This window comes from Rhinopithecus roxellana, chromosome 1 (assembly GCF_007565055.1).
Source record: "Rhinopithecus roxellana isolate Shanxi Qingling chromosome 1, ASM756505v1, whole genome shotgun sequence".
Classification (NCBI taxonomy): Eukaryota; Metazoa; Chordata; class Mammalia; order Primates; family Cercopithecidae; genus Rhinopithecus; species Rhinopithecus roxellana.
Window position 1 is genome coordinate 130,868,381 of NC_044549.1, and position 22,754 is coordinate 130,891,134.

Genomic DNA, 22,754 nt, shown 5'->3' on the forward strand with positions numbered 1-22,754 from the left:
GTGTGTTAAATTTACAAACACAATATAGTCATGAAGATTACAAGAAACATCAACGAGGCCTGGTGTGGTGGCTCATGCCTGTAATCCCAGCACTTTGGGAGGCTAAGCTGAGCGGGTCACCTGAAGTCAAGAGTTCGAGACCAGCCTGGCCAACATGGTGAAACCCAGCCTCTACTAAAAATACAAAAATTAGCCGGGTGTGGTGGTGGGTGCCTGTAATCCCAGCTACGCGGAGGCTGAGGCAGGAGAATTGCTTGAATCTGGGAGATGGAGGTTGCACTGAGCTAAGATGGTGCCACTGCACCGCAGCCTGGGCGATAGAGCAACACTCCATCTCAAAAACAAAAGAAACATCAATGTCCAGTATAGATAAAGATGGAAGATGTGAACACTCATACATTGCTGGTAGCTTAGAAGTTGATACAACCTTTTTGGCAATATGAACCAAAAGGCATAAAAGTGTGCACACTCTTTGACCCAGAAAATGTACTTCTAGGAAATTGTTCCAGGAAATAATCATTATCCATGGGATATTTATATCAATTAGCTTTTGTTGTGTAACAAATCATCTCAAACTGGATTAAAATAACAAATATTGATTATTTCTCATGTTCTGTGATGCTTTGGGATTGGCCAGCTCAGCAGGAGCTGGATGGTTTAGCACGGTCTAGTATGGCTTCATTTCCATTTTGGGGCTTCAGCTGGGATGTCTAAACAGTGTCTCTGTGTATTATCTTCTCTTCCAGTAGACTTGCCCAGGCTTCTTCATATGGTGGCCTTAGGATTCTCAGCAACAAAGAAGGGGCAAGCCCCAGTACATAAACACTTTTTTTTTGAGACGGAGTTTCTCTCTTGTTGCCCAGGTTGGAGTGTAATGGTGCGATCTTGGCTCACTGCAACCTCCGCGTCCTGGGTTCAAGCGATTCTCCTGCCTCAGCCTCCCAAGTAGCTGGGATTACAGGCATGTGCTACCATGCCTAATTTTGTATTTTTAGTAGAGACGGTTTGTCCATGTTGGCCAGGCTGGCCTCGAACTCCTGACCTCAGGTGATCCACCCGCCTTGGCCTCCTAAAGTACTGGGATTACAGGCATGAGCCAACATGCCTGGTCATAAACACTTTTTTCAAGCTTCTGCTTGCAACACATTTACCAACGTCCACACTGGGCAAAGCAAGTCACATGATCAAGCCCATTCAGGGTTGGAGAAATAGATGCTACTTCTTGATTGGAGGAGGTACAAAATAATGTGGCCATTTTTTCCTATGACATTTGCTAATCACAGCACTATTTATAATAACAAACAAAAAAATTAGGAGGGAATTCAATGTTCAAGAGTAGAGGGCTTGTTGAATCAAACATCCATACAGTGAGATGCTATGCAACGTTTACAAATGACAGACAAGAAGAGTTTATGCTGTAGGAAAATGTTCCCCACATACAGTTAAGTGGAGGAGAAAAAGGGTTACAATATCTCATTTTTGTTAAGCAGAAGGTATAAAAGCATAGGTTAAAAAGAAAAATTGGAATTGCCAGGCACAGTGGCTCATGCCTGTAATACCAGCACTTTGGGAGGCCAAGGCAGGAGGATTGCTTGAGCTCAGGAGCTTGAGACCTGGGCAACGTAGTGAGACCTCATCTCTATTAAAAATTTGTAAAAAATTAGCCGGACATGGTGGCATGCACCTGTAGTCCCAGCTACTCAGGGGGCTGGGGAGAGAGGGTCGCTTTAGCCTGGAAAATTGAGGGTGCAGTGAGCTTTGATTGTGCCACTGCACTCCAGAAGGGATGACAGAGTGAGACCCTATCTCAAACAAACAAGGCCGGGTGCAGTGGCTCATGCCTGTAATCTCAGCACTTTAGGAAGCCGAGGCGGGCGGATCACGAGGTCAGGAGCTCGAGACCAGCCTGGCCAATGCAGTGAAACCCCATCTCTACTAAAACTACAAAATATAGGCTGGGCGCGGTGGCTCATGCCTGTAATCCCAGCATTTTGGGAGGCCGAGGTGGGCGGATCACAAGGTCAGGAGATTGAGACCATCCTGGCTAACACAGTGAAACCCATCTCTACTAAAAATACAAAAACAAAATTAGCCGGGCATGGTGGTGGGCACCTCTAGTCCCAGCTACTTGGGAGGCTGAGGCAGGAGAATGGCATGAACCCGGGAGGCGGAGCTTGCAGTGAGCCAAGATCGTGCCACTGCACTCCTGCACTCCAGCCTGGGCGACAGAGCTAGACTCTGTCTCAAAAAAAAAAAAAAAAAAAAAAAACAAAAAAAAAAAAATACAAAAAATTAGCTGGGTGTGGTGGCGGGTGCCTGTAATCCTAGCTACTCAGAAGACTGAGGCAGGAGAATGGTGGGAACCCGGAAGGCAGAGGTTGCAGTGAGCCAAGATCACACCACTGCACTCCAGCCTGGGTGACAGAGCGGAAAAAAAAAAAAAAAAAAAAAAAAAAAAAAAACCAACCAAACAAAAAAAGCAAACAAGATTAAGAATACATACAACAAAATGTTAATAATAAATATATCTAGTGATGGCATTATTTTTCTTTATGTTTTTCTGTATAATAACATTTCTATAGTCCAACATTTACCTAAACAATTTGTATATATGTTAACTTATTTAATCCTTGCAATAGCCTCTAAGATGGGTTCTACCAATATCATTGTCCATATTTTAGAGATAAGGAACCTAAGACACAGAGAAGCTTAATAACTTGTTCAAAGTTACAGGCAGGTAGAGGGTAGAGCCTTGATTTGAATCTAAACTTCGTGTTCTTAACTAACTGCTACACTATTTTCCTTTTTTTTTTTTTTTTTTTTTTTTTGAGACTTGTTGCCCAGGCTGGAGTGCAACGGCACAATCTTGGCTCATTGCAACCTCCGCCTCGTCTAGGCTCAAGCGATTCTTCTGCCTCAGCCTCCAGAGTAGCTGAGATTACAAGTGTCTGCCGCCACACCTGGCTAATTTTTGTATTTTTAGTAGAGATGGGGTTTCACCGTGTTGGCCAGGCTGGTCTTGAACTCCTGACCTCAGGTGATCCACCAGCCTCTACCTCCCAAAGTGCTAGGATTATAGGCGTGAACCACTGCACCCGGCCCACTATTTTCCTTTCAAAGGCAGCTAATTTGTCTGGGGCTAGAGTATAATGTTTGATAAATGTGCTATATCACTGGTTTTAAGCCTTTAAAAATATATATTAAGGCTGGGCTCAGTGGCTCATGCCTGTAATCCCAGCACTTTGGGAGGCCAAGACTAGAGGTTTGCTTGAGCCCAGGAGTTTAGGACCAGCCTGGGCAACATGGTGAAACCACGTCTCTACTAAAAATACACAAAGATTAGCCAGGTGTGGTGGAGGAGTCCCTAAACCATAGAAGTTGAGGCTGCGGTGAACCAAGATCATGCTACTGCACTCCAACTTGGGTGATGGAACTGAGACCCTGTCTCAAAAATAGTAATATTAATAAAGAAAATAAAATAATAAAATTTAAAATATATTTAAACCTTTTATTGCAAATGTAATATACTCTAGAATTACACTGAATAAAAGATGAAATTCATTCTGTTGGGATCCTGGTAGCATCCTCAGAGATAATTATCATTTGCAGTTAGGTATGTATCTTTCCAAATCAGTCTTTTCTTTCTTTCTTTCTTTCTTTCTTTCTTTCTTTCTTTCTTTCTTTCTTTCTTTCTTTCTTTCTTTCTTTCTTTCTTTCTTTCTTTCTTTCTTTTTCTTTCTCTCTCTCTCTCTCTTTCTTTCTTTTTTTGAACAAGTTCTCACTCTGTCACCTAAGCTAGAGTGCAGTGGCGCAATCTCAGCTCACTGCAACCTCTACCTCCTGGGCTTAAGCAATCCAAGCATATGTGCTCACCACCATGCCTGGCAAATTTTTATATTTTTAATAAAGATGGGGTTTTGCCATGTTGCCCAGGCTGGTCTCAAACTCCTTAGCCCAAGCAATCCGCCTGCCTCAGCCTCCCAACTGCTGGGATTAAAGGTGTGAGCTACTGCGCCTGCCCAGATCTTTCTTTTACGTGCATTTATGTTCCTACCTATACTATATGTACATATGTGAATGTAGGTGTGTATACATATGTGTGTATGTGTACTTTTCCCACATATGTAAAATTCTACTCTAAACTTGTTTTTTGGTGACATTTTGGCAGGTCTTGAGGATTTTACCATGCCTGTTCACATAGATCTTTCTCATTCTTTTTTTGGTAATTGATATAGTTTGGCAGTGTCCTGAATCTTATACCTTATCTTGAATTCCCATGTGTCGTGGGAGGGACCTGGTGGGAATTGATTGAATCATGGGGTCAGGTCTTTCCTGTGCTGTTCTCGTGATAATGGGTGGGTCTCGTGAGATTTGATGGCTCTATAAGATAAAGTTTCCCTGCACAAGCTCTCTCACTTTGCCTGCTGCCATTCATGTAAGACATAACTTGCTCCTCCTTGCCCTCTGTCTTGATCGTGAGGCCTCCCAAGCCATGTGGAACTGTAAGTCCATTAAACTATTTTTCCTGTATAAATTACCCAGTCTCAGGTATGTACTTATCAGCAGTGTGAAAACAGACTGATACAGTAATTTATCAGTTTTTTTTAAATAGAATGAATCCCAGAAATACCCTCATGGTATGGGCTTCCATCAGGTGGATAGGGTGGGACCAAAAGGCCCAGAAAGAATCTAAGGAAGGAGAAACATGATCATGAGAAATAATAGTAAAAATACTACCCCCCCCAAAAAATATACACTTTTTTTTTTGAGACAGAGTCTCACTCTGTCATCCAGACTGGAGTGCAGTGACACAATCTCGGCTCACGGCAAGCTCTGCCTCCTGAGTTCACACCATTCTCCTGCCTCAGCCTCCTGAGTAGCTGGGACTACAGGCGCCTGCCACCATGCCTGGCTAATTTTTTGTATTTTTAGTAGAGATGGGGTTTCACCATGTTAGCCAGGATGGTCTTGATCTCCTGACCTCGTGATCCGCCCACCTCAGCCTCCCAAAGTGCTGGGATTACAGGTGTGAGCCACCACACCTGGCCTATATTTTTTGAGATGGAGTCTTGTTCTGCCACCCAGGCTGCAGTACAGTGGCCAATCTTGGCTCACTGCTTCCTGGGTTCAAGCAATTCTCCTGCCTCAGTCTCCCCAGTAGCTGGGATTACAGGCACCCACCACCATGCCCAGCTAATTCGTGTACTTTTAGTAGAGACGGGGTTTCGCCATGTTGGCCAGGCTGGTCTCGAACTCCTGTCCTCAGGTAATCCACCCCCCTCGGCCTCCCAGAGTGCTGGGATTACAGGTATGAGCTACCACACCCAGCTTACCCCAAAATATTTCTAACAGCTTGTATTTGTTTCTTAGGGCTGCTGTAACAAACTACCACAAACTGGGGGCTTAAAACAACAGAAACTTATTCTCTCACAGTGCTGGAGGCCAGAATTCCAAAATCAAGGTGTTGGTAGGGTCAAGCTCCTTTGGAAGACTCTAGGGAAGAATTCTTCCTTGCCTCTTCCAGCTGCCGGTGGCTCCCAACAATTCTTGGTGTTCCTTACCTTGTAGTTCCCTTACTCCTCACTCCTATCTCTGTGTCTTTCGTGTGGCCTTTTTCCCTGTGGGTCTGTCCTCTTCTTATAAACATATAAGTGATTGGATTTAGGGCATACCATAATCTAGTATAACCTCATCTTAATTTATTTTTTATTTTTATTTTTTTCTTTCTATATAAGACAGCATCTCCCTATATTGCCCAGGCTGGTCTCCAACTCCTGAGTTCATGGGATCTTCCTGCCTTGGCCTTCCAAAGTGCTAGGATTACAGGCATGAGCCACCATACCCAGCCTATATTTTATTTTATTTTATTTTTTGAGACAGGATCTCACTCTGTCAAAGAGGTGGAGTGCAGTGGCACAATCTGGGTTCACTGCAACCTTTGCCTCCCAGGTTCAAGCGATTCTCCCACCTTAGCCTTCCTAGTAGCTGGCACTACAGGCGCAAACTACCATACCTGGCTATGTATGTATGTATGTATGTATGTATGTATGTACCTATTTATTGAGACTGAGTTTTGCTCTTGTCGTCTACACTGGAGTGCAATGGCATGATCTTGGCTCACTGCAACCTCTACTTCCCGGGTTCAAACGATTCTCCTGCCTCAGCCTCTGGAGTAGCTGGAATTATAGGCGTCCGTCACCACGCCCAGCGAATTTTTTGTTATTTTTAGTAGAGACGGGGTTTCTCCATCTTGGCCAGGCTGGTCTTGAACTCCTGACCTCAGATGATCCACCCGCGTGGGCCTCCCAAAGTGCTGGGATTACAGGCATGAGCCACCAAGCCCGGCCTTGTTTTTTTTTTTTTTTTTTTTGTAGAGATGGGGCTTTACCATGTTGCCCAGGCTGGCCTCAAACTCCTGGGCTCAAGCAATCTGCCCATCTCATCCTCCCAAAGTGCTGGGATTATAGGCATGAGCCACCTAGACTGACTATACCTTATCTTAACTAATTGTATCTGCAAAAGCCCTATTTCCAAAAAAGGTCACACTTCATTTATTTATTTATTTATTTATTTATTTATTTATTTATTTATTTTTTAGACAGGGTGTTGCTTTGTCACCCAGGCTAGAGTTCTGTGTGGTGCAATCATAGCTCACTGTAAACTAGCTCCTATGCTCAAGTTATCCTCCTACCTCAGCCTCTCAAGTATCTGGGACTACAGGCATGCCACCACCATGCCTAACTAATTTTTTTTTTTTTTTTTTTTTTTTTAGTAGAGATGGCATCTCACTATATTGCCCAGGCTGGTTTTGAACTCCTAGGCTCAAGTCATCCCCTGGCCTTGGCCTCCCAAAGTGCTGGGATTACAGGCATGAGCCACTGCACCTGGCCCTGGGTCACACTCTGAGGTTACAGGTGAACACTGAATTGTTGTGGGAGCCCCTATTCAATCCACTACAGGGGTCTACAGTTTCCACTTGACTAAAAGTGTCATTAATACTCAATTGTCAAAAGGCATGTTATTCTGTTTGGAGCATGTGGAGCAAGTATACTAGGTTTGAGGGACTTCCAATTGAGAGACTCAACGCACTGTCGCACAACTTCATACAAGCTTTATTTCATTTTAGTGTGACAATGTATTTTCCTCTCATGGGAAGGATGCAGAATATCAGAATTTCAAAGAGAGGAGCAGAATTTAAAGAAATTCCCACATTTTTACAACATAGGTGAAGCTTATATATTGTAATAGTACACAGGTTTGTACTTAGGACTTTTGTTTTAACTGTGATCCAGCAGGGACGGAAATATAATTATTTAAGAAGGCTGTAACCAAGTGAATTCTGGATTAAACTGTCATTTTTCCAATCTCCCTCACTGTGCAGAGAGAAAAGAGAATTGTTTCAATACTTCACACAATGCTCTTATCTCATCCTCGGCAAGAACCCTCATGCCTCTTCTTTGGCCCTTTAGGTGAGGGGCAGCTCACTACCTCCTGAGACAACCCACTTTACCCCAGGACAGTTTCATCTACAAAACTGTTCTTTTCTTTCTTTTTTGAGTCAGGGTCTTGCTCTGTCACCCAAGCTGGGGTGCAGTGGCACCATTATGGCTCACTGCAGCCTCAAACTCCTGTGCTCAAGTAATCCTTCTACGACAGCCTTGCAAGTAGCTAGGACCACAGGTGTGTACCACCATGCCCAGCTTGCTTATTTATTTAGAGATGGGGCCTAGTTATGTTGTCCAGCCTGATCTCCAACTCCTGGCTTCAAGCGATCCTTCTGCCTCAGTCTTCTGAGTTGCGGAATTCATAGGTGTGAGCCATGGTGCCCAGCAAAACTTTCCTTAAGAAGTAGGTTTTATCACCCCCATGCTTCAGACTAGAACATGGGGCTTAGAGAGATATCATATCATGCAGATACATGGTGAAAACACTAGAAGGATATATATATATATATGATGTTATAAGGTCAGGTGCAGTGGCTCATGCCTATAATCCCAGCACTTTGGGAGGCCGAGGCGGGTGGATCACGAGGTCAGGAGTTCGAGACCAGCCTGGCCAACATAGTGAAACTGTCTCTACTAAAAATACAAAGATTGGCAGGGCACAGTAGCTCACACCTGTAATTCCAACACTTTGGGAGACCAAGGTAGGTGGATCACGAGGTCAAGAGATCGAGACCATCCTGGCCAACATGGTGAAACTGTCTCTACCAAAGATACAAAAATTAGCTGGGCGTGGTGACACCACCTGTAATCCCAGCTACCCAGGAGGCTGAGGCAGGAGAATCGCTTGAACCCGGGAGGTGGAGGTTGCAGTGAGCCAAGATCGTGCCACTGTACTCCAGCCTGGTGACAGAGTGAGACTCCATCTCAAAAAAAAATAGCTGGGCATGGTGATGTGTGCCTGTAGTCCCAGCTACTCGGGAGGCTGAGGCAGGAGAATCACTTGAACCTTGGAGGTAGAGGTTATGGTGACCCGAGATCACGCCATTGCACTCCAGCCTGCGCAACGGAGCAAGACTCCATCTAAAAAAATAAATAAATAATAATAATAAAAAGATGTTATGTGATTTTCTTAATTTTCCCCCAAATTTTTTCCTTCCTTTCTCTCTCTCTCTCTTTTTCTCTCTTTCTTTCTTTTATTGAGATGGAGTCTCACTCTGTCACCCAGGCTGGAGTGCAAGGGCCCAGTCTCCACTAACTGCCACCTTTGCCACCCTAGGTCAAGCGATTCTTGTGCCTCAGCCTCCCAAGTAGCTGGGACTGCAGGTGTGTGCCACACCTGGCTTTTTTTTTTTTAATTTTACTTTTTACTTTTTATTTTTAGTAGAGAAGGAGTTTGCCATGTTGGTCAGGCTGGTCTCTAATTCCTGACTTCAGGTGATCCACCCACCTCAGCCTCCCAAAGTGCTGGGATTACAGGCGTGAGCCACTGCACGTGGCCTCCTAAAATGTTTTAAGTACAAACGAATTAATTTTTTAAAACCATGATTATGGGTCCTTCAGTTCAAGGTCACTGAGAAAGTGGGAGTCAGGATTGGAACCCATTACTGGACAACTTCCAGCAGATGTGGAATTTTCTGGATTCTCTTTCAGTGACCCCAATCTTCCGCCTTTATTGTCCTTCCAGTTTCAGGGCTCCTCTCACTCCAGGCTGGGCCTCCACCTCTGCTGTGGCCCTCATCCCAGAGACTAGGACAGAGCAGAGGAGGGCTTCACAGTGATGGGCCCCCAGGCCTGGGGCCTTGAGTGAGGCTGGCATCAAGGCATCCTGTGGCATACCCCTCCCCATCCAGTTCCCTGGGCAACCACCATTGCCTTTGTCCCTGTGTCCCTGGTATTAACACCTGGCAAGGAAGTGTTGGAAGGAGACCCACTACAAGGCAGCCTCACCAGCTGTGTGATTTGGTGATTTGGCCAGATTAAGGAAGAAAAGCGCGTCCGCCTGGAGTGTGGAATGAACGTACAGAGTGATTATTACCCTTATCAGCGCTGCCGTCACTGTCGCCGCATGTAAGACACCCCCTCTTCCCCAAGGCCAGTGATTGCGCCAGAGCTCCTGCGCGCTGGCAAGCAGGTGACGCCGCGGGTGACGGCCAGCCAGGGCGGGGGTTGTGGGGGCGGGAGGCAAGAGGAGAAGAGGGCATGTTCCCGTCGGTGAGGCGAGAACTCACCCGTGGTCCCAAGCAACGAGGGCGGGGGGCACCCTCCATCTCTACCGCACTCCCTCAGGGCACACACTGGCGCGCTCCGCGTCCTCAGGTGCTCCGAGCTTCCCCGCGTCACCCGCAGCCAGGGCGCCCCCCGCGACGCCGCCATTCATTCCTCCTACACTGCGAGCGCACCACTCCGGAGCCGGGAGAGCCGCAGGGCGCGGCGGGCTCTTCGAGTCCGCATTTCGGCGCCAGCCACATGGCTAGGGCTGGGGGTGTCGGCCCTGGTGCGCGCTGCGTCGGCCCAGTTACTATAGACCCCTCCCAGGAGAGACTGAAATACCCAGATTCAGGAGACAGAGACACTGTGGCACATAGATACAGGAGCCAAGAATGGAGATAGATAGAGAAAGGCAAAGACACTTAAGGGACAGGCATAGACAAAGGCCATAACACAGCGAAAGAGATACGGGGCACAGAGACCGAGATACAGACACTTAGAGATGGACTGACACATACAAAGGCGGAGACAGAGACACAGACGGGCAGTCAGAGACGCACAGACCCTGAATATCTACTTAAGACCAGCAGAGCAACTAGTACAAGAGCGCGCCAGCGGCGAGGGCACCATCCACTGGCCCGAGCTCTTCCCGCGCTGTGGGTTCGTGCCTTCCCCAGTCACCCTGTGCCCGAGTCTCCTCCCCACGCGTTTCCCGCTCCCTGTTTTCCATTGCCAGCCCTGCGGCCGCCTTCCCGCCCCAACGCGCGTGGTCAGCTTTTGCCCCCCGGCTCCCAGTCCCCCTTGCACGCCTCTTCCAGCCTAGGGGTCAGACCCTCCCCCAAGCTCCTCCAGTACCAGGCTCGATCCCACCCCCCTCCGGTCCCGCCTCTCCCCGCGAGGTCCTGGCCGGGTTGGCTGGTACTATTCCCCAAGACCCACGTGCCGGCCATTCCCCGCCACAGTGCGGGAACCTCCCACTCCAGCTGCCTCGGCTCCCGGGGTAGCTGGGTGCGCTCCTGCCCCCGGCCCCGCCTCTTTCCCCTGGCCAGTGCCCGCCCCGCCTCTACCGCGCCCCGCCCGCCGTGCTCTGCCGCAGTCGGGCGCTCATCGTCATTCCGCTCTCGCCGCCGCCGCCGCCACCCCCGCCCCCCGCCCCCGCCCGGTCCCCGCCACCGCCGCCGCCGCCGCCTGCCCAGCGGCCCGGGAGGCGGAGGCGCGGGGGAGGAGGCCCCGCTTGGCTCCTCAGCCCCGGATGCTGCATGACTTCATCCTTCCGCCGGCTCCCCTGCTGAGCTAGGGCCGGTCCGGCAGCAAGCCCGCCGCCCGCGCCCCGCCGCAGTCCCACTCCCGCCCCGCGCCCACCCCGCGCCCGCCATGTCCGAGATCCTGCCCTACAGCGAAGACAAGATGGGCCGCTTCGGCGCAGACCCCGAGGGCTCCGACCTCTCCTTCAGCTGCCGCCTGCAGGACACCAACTCCTTCTTCGCGGGCAACCAGGCCAAGCGACCCCCCAAGCTGGGCCAGATCGGCCGAGCCAAGCGAGGTACGCGGCCCGGGCCCGGAGTCGCCGCCTGACCCAGAAACCCTCCGCCGGGCGCCCCCCGGCTGCCGTTCCCCGCCAAGTGCCCGCAGCTCTTGCCGCAGACCAGCGCACCAGCCGCTCTCCGGCCCGGGCTGGAGGGGGGGGTCCCGCTGCAGTGTGTGTCCCCCTCTTCCATTCTCCCGGGAACACGGTGCCCCGGATTCGATGCTCGCCACCTCTGGAAGCAGAGCCCTGGCACCCGGGCGAGGGGGAGGGGCCGGTCGGGGCATTTGGGGCTGCTTGGAAGTGGGAACACGGGGTAACGGGCTGATTCTTTGGGATCAAATACTGAGTCGGTGGACAATACGAAGAACCTTCGGGTCGAGAGGGGCGTCTAACAAGAGAGGGGAGGAGGCGGAGGGTCCGCTTGTCTTGGTTGTTTGCATGGGGAGGGGAGCTCTGTTGGTGCCAGGATCGGAAGAGGGGTTCCAGCGGCGAGAGGGCTCAGGTTGAGGAGAGGGCTGGACCAGCTGGATACTCGGTTTGAGACCCATTTGAGGAGGGGGATCTGTTGAAGTTCGGGTTGAAGAGGGGGATTCCATGAGCAAGAGGTTTCTGATCAACTCAGAGGGAGGAAGGCTCAGGTGGCAGGAGGGCTCGCACTGGGAGGAAGAATAGCTGGAGCCTTTGGAAGAGGGGCGTTCCGCCATCGGGAGGGGAGGGGGGTCTGTGGGACCCAGGCTTGGCGGCGGGTTGGGTCTCCAGGAGAGTTCGGACGGGGAAGACACCGCAGCGCAGGGTTCCGAGGGGCGTCGCTGGGCCACGGGCAGTAGCTGCGCGGGACGCTAGGACGCGGGGCTCATTCTCGCCGCCGCCCCCCGAGGCCGCGCGGCTGACGCGCTTTCTCCCTGCGCAGTGGTGATCGAGGATGACCGGATAGACGACGTGCTGAAGGGGATGGGGGAGAAGCCGCCGTCCGGAGTGTAGACGTGCCGGCTCGGGCGGCGGGCTCCGGGCCCAGCCTCACAGCGGCCAGGAGCGCGGGCCGGCGATGCGGCTGCCGGCGCCCCCCGCCCCGGCCCAGGCGCCCGCGGGCGGGGGCTGCAGGGCCGTGCGGCCGCCGCCGCCAGGCACTCCGGAGCTGTCCGCTTCAGCACCACGGCGGCCGCGGTAGCGGCGGCGCGGACCCGCCCGGAACCCGCCGCCGCGCTCATGCACTTTAAAACCTCGGGCCGCAGCCCCACCCCGCACACCGGAACGGACACGGAGACCCGCGGCCCCCAGCCCCCTGCCCGCCCCCTCCCGCACGGCTCCCCTGCCCCGCCCCCCTCAGGCCAGTCTGGTATGCAGACCGGGCGGCCGCCGGTGTCGGACCGCGAGCGGCCAGGGATGTTTGGCTGCGTACTTGCATGAGCTTTCTACCCACCTGAGCCCAGTCCTCCGGGCCGTTCCTCACCCTCACCCCTGTCTGGCGTGACCCCAGCCTCAGCCTCTTTCTAAGGGACTTCCTCAGCACATTTGTATTTTTATATCCGACTCTTTGTTTACTGGCTCTGCTCATGGTTCCTGCCCTCCCCTCAGTCTCGGCCACGCTCTTCTGCGCCTGGCAGATAGGATGGGTGTTGAGGCTGGGGTGAGACAAGCCCCCCAACACGGTTACCAACCACATGGCCAGTCTGCCCAGGCCTGACCCCAGGAGGCTCTCTGGCAGACCCCTTCTCCCCAAGGTATCACCTTCCAAGGGCCTAGATCCGATTTTACCTTGGACCCCTGCGTCTTGCCCCTGGGAACCCAACTGGGGACTGCTCTGCACCTCTGGATGACATCTGTGGCCCCGGAGATGTTCTCAACCCAGGGGTGCCCTTTGTAAATGCTCCTCCATCCTCACTGTACCAGGAGTGTGTGAATAAACACAGACCTCCCTGTGTGTGTGTGGCCACTGCTTAGGTCTCAGGAGCCAGGCCAAAATGGGAGAGGGGGCAGGTACTTGGGAATCTCAGGTGCATGTTGCTGGTGAGGGATGGTTGTTAGGTAAGACAGGCAGGCCAGCCTGGCCTGGGAACATCATTATGATGTGGCCTCCTTGGGTACAGATACAACCCAGGTGGGACTGGTCACCAGTGTTGGGGATGGAGCTGGGGTGAGAAACATAAAGCAATCAAGGTTCAAAGTCTGCAGTCTCCTGTGGAAAAATCAAGGCTAGATTAGGATCAGTAACAGGCCCCAGGGAGAAAGGTCTCCAGGCTGGCTGGTGTGCAGAGGGGTTATACTGAGCTTTGCCCCAGGGGATGCATCACTGCTGGCTTGGTGTGGTGGCGGAGGATGTTGGGGAACCCAGGAGAGAACTGAGGAACCCAAGAAAGAAGCAAGAAATCTGGGATCTAGTTGGAGATGGGCTGTATTGGTTCATGTGGGTTCGCTCCCACCCTCTATCTTAGGCATGAGGCCCCTGGGATGTAAGCACCTTGGACCCAACCCCAAGTCCTGAGTCAGGAATTCCAACTACCTGAGGAGCCCAGGGCAGAATGGCAGGAAGGGTGGACCATGCTCTGGCCTCATAGCTGAATGGCACTAAGGAAGTCCTCATGATCTGAATCCTGAAGGAAGCAGGGTGAGGTGGGAGGTCTGGGGGGTGAGAGGATTTGGGCCCCCAGAGCCAGCTGGGCCACACTGAGCTCCCCGCCCTTGTGCATGAGGTAGAGATGGAAGTGGAAACCGCTACCATAGGTAGCATGCCTCAGGGACCAGCCATAACAGGCTTGGGCATAGTGTCTGGTCCGAAAGTGGGGGGCAGCGGAAGTCATTGAGATGAACCGGCCTCCAGGGACCAGCACGCGGCTCACCTGCAAGGCAGACACAGAAGCCATTGGTGAGAAGTGGATCTTCAGGTTCTCAAAGGTCAGTACTGCTCCAGATGCCCTCCCAGTCAAACCTCAGGAACCACCCCACATCTGTAGCTCAGGCTTTCCATGGCAAAGGGTGAGCCACTTTCTCTGCCCCAGCCATTCCTTGGGATTAGGGCTATATTCTATTCAGGGAGGGGTATAGGAGTGATATCAGGTATAGGGGCACCACTTTCCTATAACTGCTCACCTTGGCAGTCTCTGTCACCCATCAGGAACCTGGCTACCACATCCCTATGGCAACCCGGTAGCCACACATCAGCCTTTGTGAGCCTGGCTATTCCAGTCGCCTCTATAATCTCGACCCCGCTTAACCCTTCCCTTCCTTCAGAGAGCCACACTCCTGAGGGCAACCCACTACTTGCTCCAAAACATGCTTCTGGCTTCTGATTTCTTCCAGTCCCAGGAAACCTCAACCCCACAGCCCCACCTATTGATCTGCCTTTCTCTCTTGTTGCTCCCTCACCTCACTCAACACTTGGTCCACAGTATGGACACCTTCAGAGGACACGGTCCAGGGATCTTGTTCCCCAGATAGTAGGGCATCCAGCGTGCCCTTCTCGAGCACCACATCAAAAGAAGCACTGGGGAAGTCCAGCTTCCGCACATCCATGGTCTCCCAGTGCAGCTGCGGCACATGGGCATAGCGAGCCTGCATGGCGGCCACCACGACTGATGAGTAGTCCACACTGGTCACATCAGGGAAGCCTCCGAGGAACAGCTCGTAGCTCAGGGCACTGTTCCCGCAACCTGGGGTGGGAGGGGATGGGTGGCGAAAGAGCTACGTTAGTTTTGGTTCTCACCTCCCCCTGAATATCTATCCACTCTTGGCCCCGTTTCATCTCAGTCCAAACCCTCCAGTACTGAGAGGAGGTGGTAGAGTGCAGAAAAAGCACAAGCCTTGGAATCGCACAGGCCTGGGTGCAAACCCTGGCTCTCTCACTCCTAGCTGTGTGGGCTGGGACAAGTTGTTTAAATACTAGAAACATGGATTTTTTTTTTTTTTTTTTTTTTTTTTTTTTTTTTTTTTTTTGAGATGTCACCCAGGCTGGAGTACAGAGGCACAATCTTGGCTCACTGCAACCTCCGCCTCCTGGGTTCAAGTGATTCTCCTGCCCCAGCCTTCCGAGGAGCTGGGATTACAGGCACGTGCCATCACGCCTGGCTAAAACTTGGATATCCTATTCAGAAAAATGAAGATAATAATACCTAGGCCATATGCAAGATGTGATGCATTAAACTTAAGAACTAAGAACTAGGGGCCAGGCGCGGTGGCTCATGCCTATAATCCCAGCACTTTGGGAGGCTGAGGAGGGCGTTCATCTGAGGTCAGGAGTTCAAGACCAGCCTGACCAACATGGAGAAACCCCATCTCTACTAAAAATACAAAATTAGCCAGGCTTGGTGGCACATGCCTGTAATCCCAGCTGAGGAGGCTGAGGCAGGAGAATCGCTTGAACCCAGGAGGCGGAGGTTGCAGTGAGCCAAAATCATGCCATTGCACTCTAGCCTGGGTGACAAGAGCGAAACTCCGTCTCGAAAAGAAAAGAAAAGAAAAGAACTAAGAGCTGTAGAGTAGCTGAAGGAGCTCTAAAGTTAGGAGTTCAGAGATCAGGGTTCTGATATTCCTAGTCACACAGCCACGGCAAATCATTCAACTCTTTGAGCCTCAGTTTCCTCAAATTCAAAGTGGGGATAATACTGGTATCATTAACTGCAACATCATTGGTAGCATAATAATGATATAAGTTAGCATTATCCTAATCCCCAGCCTCTTAGAAAACCTTAGAAGGTATCAACCCTGGGAAGGCTTCATGTTAGGGGTTATTCTACTTTGTTTTCCAAAACAGAATTAACAAGTGAAGGGGAAACTAGCTGGGGACACACAGTGGAGCCAATTACTTCCTTGCAATTTTTTTTGTTGTTATTGTTTGTTTGTTTTGTTTTGTTTTTTGAGAGGGAGTTTCACTCTTGTTGCCCAGGCTGGAGCGCAGTGGCGCAATCTTGGCTCTCTGCATCCGGGGTTCAAGCAATTCTCCTGCCTCAACCTCCTGAGTCGCTGGGATTACAGGCACGCACCACCACGCCCAGGTAATTTTGTATTTTTAGTAGAGACAGTGTTTCACCATGTTGGTCAGGCTGGTCCTGACCTCAGGTGATCCACCTGCCTCGGCCTCCCAAAGTGCTGGAATTATAGGCATGAGCCGCCACACCTTGCTGCAATTCTTAACATATGTATTGAGCACTACATATTAGGCTCTGCCAATGAATAAAAGTCCCTGTCCTAAGGAGCTCCTGCTCCAGTAGGAGGAACAAATATGTAATCAGACAGTTGCTGCAAAACATGATGAGTGTTTCAATAGGGACAGGCTGTGAGAGCACACAGGAGTGTCTGGACCTCACCTCAGGCGAGTCAGCCAAGAGTTTCCAGGGAGCTGACAACCAAGCAAAGTCTTGAAAAACAGAGTCTTGACAACTTCCCAACACTCTGGTAGGAAGTGCCTGGAAAGCAGTCCCAAAGTGGGTAGGGTCAGGATGGAGAAGGGATAGAGGTGAGAGGAGTGGATGTGGATCTATAGTCCAAAGGGCATGACTTCCTTAGAAGATCCAGTGGCCTCTTCCAGGCCTTCCTATGGCCAGTCCCAGCTTGAGAATGGGGCTGAGTGACAGTTCTTGACAGCCCCAGGCTGGGGATCATCAGCTCTTGGGATTAGGTTTCCTTTAATCCCCATTTGCCTCCCTAAGAGGATCACAGGATCAGCAGTTGGAATAGCCCTAATCTATCAGGGTTTGGCACCCAGACAACATACCCAGAAGCAACTGGCTGCTCCCCTGCTGCCCCTTCCCATGTTCCTCTTCAAGCCCTGGGGCTCAAGGAAAACTATCTTGCCTAGGAGAACCCAACACGTGCTTCCCAAAGTTGAAGCCACAAAAAGCCCTGGTAGATACAGCACATGGGATGGGGGTAAGGGTGGCAGAACCCGACTTAGTTGCAGGTTGAAATCCCACTGGGTTTGCTGACCCACAATCCCTTCATTACCCCCAAACCTGACCTCATATACCTGTAGAGCTCTGCCAAACTGTGGACAAACCCAGATTTCCTTCCTTTGTTCTCCTTAGCACAGGATGGCATCTTCCAAGAGAACTTTACCAAAGGTGAAGGGGGAACAAAAGCTGGCCACTGGGGCAGTCATGCTTACAAGCAATGACTTTTGATTCTGTTGACTCAGAGATTTGGGGCCAGCAAGTAAGAAGGGGCTTGGGAAAGCCACTGCCTTCCAAAGTGGGGCCTGAGGGAAGTAGAGCCTTGGAGAATTGATCCATATCCAAGAATACATCACATGAGGGCCCAGAACTGTGTGGATCCTAACTCAACACCAAGAGACTGAAATATAAGCCAGAATGCCAATTTACTAACTTATAACAAGCAAAATAGCCATCATGGAGACTGGAGTTGAATCCTCTGGCCAGTCCCTTTTCTCTTTATAGGAAATCTAAATTGGAAGTCAAATTGATTCCAAATTAATTTTTTTTTTTTTTTTTTTAAGACGGAGTCTCACTCTGTCGCCCAGGATGGAGTCCAGTGGCCCGATCTCGGCTCACTGCAGGCTCCGCCACCCAGGTTCACTCCATTCTCCTGCCTCAGCCACCCGGTTAGCTGGGGCTACAGGTGCTTGGCTAATTTCTTTTGTATTTTTTGTAGTAGAGACGGGGTTTCACCGTGTTACCCAGGATGGTCTCCATCTCCTGACCTTGTGATCTGCCCACCTCGGTCTCTCAAAGTGCTGAGATTACAGGCGTGAGCCACCACGCCTGGCCGCTTCCAAATTAATTTTTGATTATGATCAAAAGATTCCAAAGGATCGCTTAAGCATAGGAGTTCAAGAGGCTGCAGTGGGCCAAGATCACACCACTGCACTCCAGCCTGGGGACAGAGCAATACCCTGTCTCTAAAAAAAACAAGAAGAAGATTCCTACAGAGCATGAAGTCAAGCAAGCACAGCAAATCAGAGAAGCACAATAACAGCCAAGTGGGGCCAGCCATTCATATATATTCATTTGCTATGAGGATATTTTAGCCATAGGGACCAGACACACGAGTCTTCCAACAGGGTACTCTGTTCTCTGAAGAGTCCTGGATAAACTGCTTCTCTGATTCCCATTTTCAATAAAAATAATAATAGCTAACAGTCATGGAACACCAGGTACTATGTTAAGCATTTATAAGAATTATTTCAGTTTACTTTCACAGTAGAGCCATATAAAGGATACTATTGGCTGGGCACGGTGGCTCATGCCTGTAATCCCACCACTTTGGGAGGCCAAGGCGGGTAGATCACTTGAGGTCAGAAGTTGCAGACCAGCCTGACCAACATGGTGAAACCCCATCTACTAAAATTACAAAAATTAGCCAGGCGTGGTGGTGGGCATCTGTAATCCCAGCTACTTGAGAGACTGAGGCAGGAGAATCGCTTGAACCCAGGAGCGGAGGTTGCAGTAAGCCAAGATTGCACCACTGCACTCCAGTCTAGGCAACAGAACGAGACTCTGTCCAAAAAAAAAAAAAAGATAGTATTATTACCATTCCCATTTTCTGCATGGGAAAATTGAGGAAAGTGGTAAGAAACTTTCTCAAGGTCACATAGTCAGTGGAAGAGCCAGAATTTGGACACAGGTCTCTATTGCTCTGGAGCCAGAGCTCTGAAACCACTGTGTTCAACTGCCTCCCAGTTTTCAAGAGGCCCACTCACCTTCAGTTGTGACATCCCATTGTTAGCTATGTCAATATAACCATAAGGCTATAATTCACAATGCAGTCATTTTACCAGTTTTAAGAGTTCTAAGTGCCTCCCTACACCCATCTGTGTGGTGTCACAAAGCACACTTGCTTCACCACTTACTTGCTGCATGACAGTAGTGGACACTGTCAGTGTTCTGACTAGATGCCCTGGGAGTCTTTTTACCCATTTTAATTTTTATATCCCTAGGTTTTGGTGTGTGTTTGCTTCTAATGGTGTACATCTGTGACTCTTCAGCCTGAAACAACCTTCAGGGAAACTTCGCTTCTTTCCTTTCCCTGTTCCCTCTAGCTCTTACCAATTCTCCTGGGAGCATATTCCTAACAAGTAACTTGGACATGAATCCTCATCTCAGGATTTGCTTCTGGGGAACTCAGTCTAAGACAGTGAGTGGCAGGGGTTGCCAAATGTAGCTTCCCACCTGTTTTTGTAAAGTTATATTGATACATGGCTATTCTCATTCACTTTTTTTTTTTTTTTTTTTTTTTTTGAGATGGAGTTTCAATCTGTCACCCAGGCTGGAGTGCAGTGGCACAATCTCAGCTCACTGCAACCTCTGACTCCCTGGTTCAAGCAATTCTCTTGCCTCAGCCTCCGCAGTAGCTGGGAATACGGGTGCCTGCCACCATACCCAGCTGATTTTTATATTTTTAGTAGAGACAGGGTTTCACCATGGTGGGCAGACTGCTCTGGAACTCCTGACCCAGGTGATCCACCCGCCTCAGCCTCCCAAAGTGGTGGAATTATAGGCGTGAGCCATCCCGCCCGGCCTTCATTCACTTTTGTATTATCTGTGGCTGCTTCTCCACTACAACAGCAGAACCGAGTCATTGTAAAAGAGACTGTGTAGCCTGCAAAGCCTAAATTATTTACTTGTTTGGCCATTTTCAAAAAAAGTTTACGGACCCCTAACCTGGAGTAAGTCTCTTAATACTTTTGACTTGCCTTTAGGGATTGTCATAAGGATTAAGTAAGTTAGAAAGGGCCCAGCACGTTCTCTGGCTCTTATCAGGCATTCAACTTAAGTTTGTTGAGGTGGAATGTAATGTAGAGTATTCCCCAAGTTGTGGGTCCTGTTCTTACATCTTGGCGATTCTAGAAATTCCCCTTTTAGTTTTTAGACTTTTTGCCCTTCCTATCCAGAAAACGATAGTTCCCAGTCAAGCAGATTTTTTTTAAAGCATCAGTTTGGTGAAAAACCAGTCAAGTAGATTTTAAGGCAGTGTTACTCTGCCAATCACCAGCATAAGAATCTGCTGTGAAGCTTGTTGAACATACAGATTCCTGAGACCCACATTAGACCATCCCTGGAATTAGAATCTCACAGTGCAGTCTAGCTCTCCAGGCAATTTTGATACACACTAAAGCTTGAGAAAACATAGATCCATGGTAAATCAATAAATAAGTGCAATGGTTTAAAATCACAGATTCAAGAAAGTGTTTACTTGTGGGGAGAAGGGGTTTTAGGAGGACCACACAGAGAACCTTGAATATACTTTTCATTTTGCCAGGCATTGTTTCAGGTATACTTCATGCTCATTTAATCATCTTAAAGCCCAATTAATAAATACGCTTATGTTTTTAAGGTTGAGAAAATGGAAGCACAGAAATTCAAGTATTTTATCCAGGATTACACAACCAGTATAAGCTGAGCCAAGATTCAAACATCATTCACTGCCTCTAGAGTCCAAGATGGTTTTTTGTTTGTTTTTTGTTTTGCTTTGTTTTGAGACAGGGTCTCATTCTGTCACCTAGGCTGGAGCCCAGTGGAGCCATCACAGTTCACTGCAGCCTGGATCCTCCTGCCTCAGCCTCTTGAGTAGCTGGGACTATAGGCACGGGCCACCATGCCCAGCTAATTTTTAATTTTTTTTTTTTTTTGAGACAGGGTCTCACTCTGTTGCCCAGGCTGCAGTGGAGTGGTGCAATCTTGGCTCACCGCAACCTTCACCTCCTGGGCTCAAGCAATTCTCCTGCCTCAGCCTTCCAAGTACCTGGGATTACAGGCCCGTGCCACCACACCTGGCTGAATTTTGTATTTTTAGTAGAGACAGGGTTTCACCATGTTGGCCAGGCTAGTCTTGAACTCCTGACCTCAAATGATCCACCCGCCTTGGTCTCCCAAAGTGTTGTGATTACAAGCATAAGCCACCACTCTGGCCTAAATTTTTTGTAGAGATGGGATCTCACTATGTTGCCCAGGCTGATCTTGAGCTCCTGCACTCAAGTGATCCTTCCACCTTGGCCTCCCAAAGTGCTGGGATTAGGACCGTGAACCATGAGCCCAGCCCACAGTCCAGGTCCTTTTTTTTTGTTTATTTTATTTTGTTTTTGAGATGGAGTTTTGCTGTTCTTGCCCAGGCTGGAGTACAATGGCACGATCTTGGCTCACCACAACCGCCACCTCCCAGGTTTAAGCGATTCTCCTGCCTTAGCCTCCCCAGTAGCTGGGATTACAGGCATGCGCCACCACACCCAACTAATTTGTTGTATTTTTAGTAGAGATGGGATTTCTCTATGTTGGTCAGACTGATCTCGAACTCCCGACCTCAGGTGATCCGCCCGCCTCGGCCTCCCAAAGTGCTGGGATTACTGGCGTGAGCCACCGCGCCCAGTCAAGTTCTTAACCACTAAATTATACTTTTTTTCTATCCCTAGTAATGTTCTATTTCTCAAACTGAGTGGAATAGACACACACATTAGATTTGTTATTTATACCTTACATATGTACTATATTACATATATCTTTTATTTATTAAAGATGTCACTTAAACATACAAAAAGGCTTTTACAAAGAGCAAAGTAAAAACGACAATTGGAAGAAAACCTGTTGCTCATTCAAACTTTACTAGCGCCTCCAAGGTTGACAGTAGGAGAGAACCTCAAGAGGACAGCCGAACACCCCAGAGCCCTACCTTTCCTCCAGCACGTCTTCCCTTTGGGGAATCGCAACACCCTGGGCGGCAATCTCCCCTCCACCCTTAGAGGGTGCTGTTCTCACTCTCTAAGGCATAGGACCAAGTTTCAGATAGGACTCTCTCTAGGGGACTCTGGCTCCCAGTGCCCTGGGGCAAAAAGAAAAGCCCTGGGCATTATTCTCGAGGTGCCTGTGCGTGCCGCCTCCGATGTGAACTCGCAGTCTCATTTCTAGAACTGCATCTAAAGCTCAGAACCGGTTCATGACTTGTCTTAAGTTACACAAGTCAATGAGCGCTAGGACTTGAACTAGGTCCTCTGAGCAATTCGGTCCCCAAGACTGTCTGCCTCCCGAGGGTCCGGACAAGGTCTTCTTGGGTACCCCCCACGCTCAAACCCTGAGAGGCTGTCTTCCTCCCGAGGGCCCCGGGACCGACAATCTCTTACTCCTGTTTGCCTTGACTAAATACAGCCGGGACTCTGAAGGAGCTGGATCTCGCGTCCCAACTCAGGCGTCCTCCAAGAGGGTAGACAGGCGGGAGGAAAGCGGACCGGGCCAAGCCCGCGCGGCGCCGGTCCTGCCAGCTCTATCTGGCGGGGTCGCGCCAGGATTACCCACCTAACACAAGGATACGGTCCTCGGGCCGCAGCTCCGGCTCTAGGAGGGCACGGAAGGAGGAGAAGTCCCCGAACCAATCGTAGGGGGCAGAATCGGCTGCGCCTTGGTAGCGCTGATCCCAGTACTGGACTTCGCGGTACCCGCAGTTCCGCTCCGGTAACTCCGGCGGCGCTCTACCGGCCCCTGGAGAAGCCATGCTCTCAACCGCGGGGACCGCCAGAGCCGCCGGCCCTTCAGCCAATACGGAAGGCAGGATGCAGAAGGCTGGGCCCTGGTGTCTCCGCCCACCATCTGCAGTTGCTCAACACAAACACGTGGAACTTCCGTCCTTTACTAAGCGCT

The 22,754-nt window shown here is 50.1% G+C and overlaps 2 protein-coding genes across 2 annotated transcripts; one reads left to right on the forward strand and one right to left on the reverse strand.

The window, feature by feature from the left end:
• Positions 1-10,765: 10,765 nt before the first annotated feature.
• CAMK2N2 (calcium/calmodulin dependent protein kinase II inhibitor 2) lies at positions 10,766-13,102 on the forward strand. The gene is made up of 2 exons (XM_010366186.2): positions 10,766-11,196; positions 12,092-13,102. The coding sequence occupies exons 1-2, from the start codon at positions 11,028-11,030 to the stop codon at positions 12,160-12,162; spliced, it is 240 nt and encodes a 79-aa protein (XP_010364488.1). The 5' UTR covers positions 10,766-11,027; the 3' UTR covers positions 12,163-13,102.
• Positions 13,103-13,552: 450 nt separating this feature from the next.
• On the reverse strand, positions 13,553-22,700 carry EEF1AKMT4 (EEF1A lysine methyltransferase 4). Its single transcript, XM_010366185.1, has 3 exons — positions 22,413-22,700; positions 14,545-14,828; positions 13,553-14,018 (listed from the first exon to the last, which is right to left on the reverse strand). The coding sequence occupies exons 1-3, from the start codon at positions 22,606-22,608 to the stop codon at positions 13,731-13,733; spliced, it is 768 nt and encodes a 255-aa protein (XP_010364487.1). The 5' UTR covers positions 22,609-22,700; the 3' UTR covers positions 13,553-13,730.
• Positions 22,701-22,754: the final 54 nt, after the last annotated feature.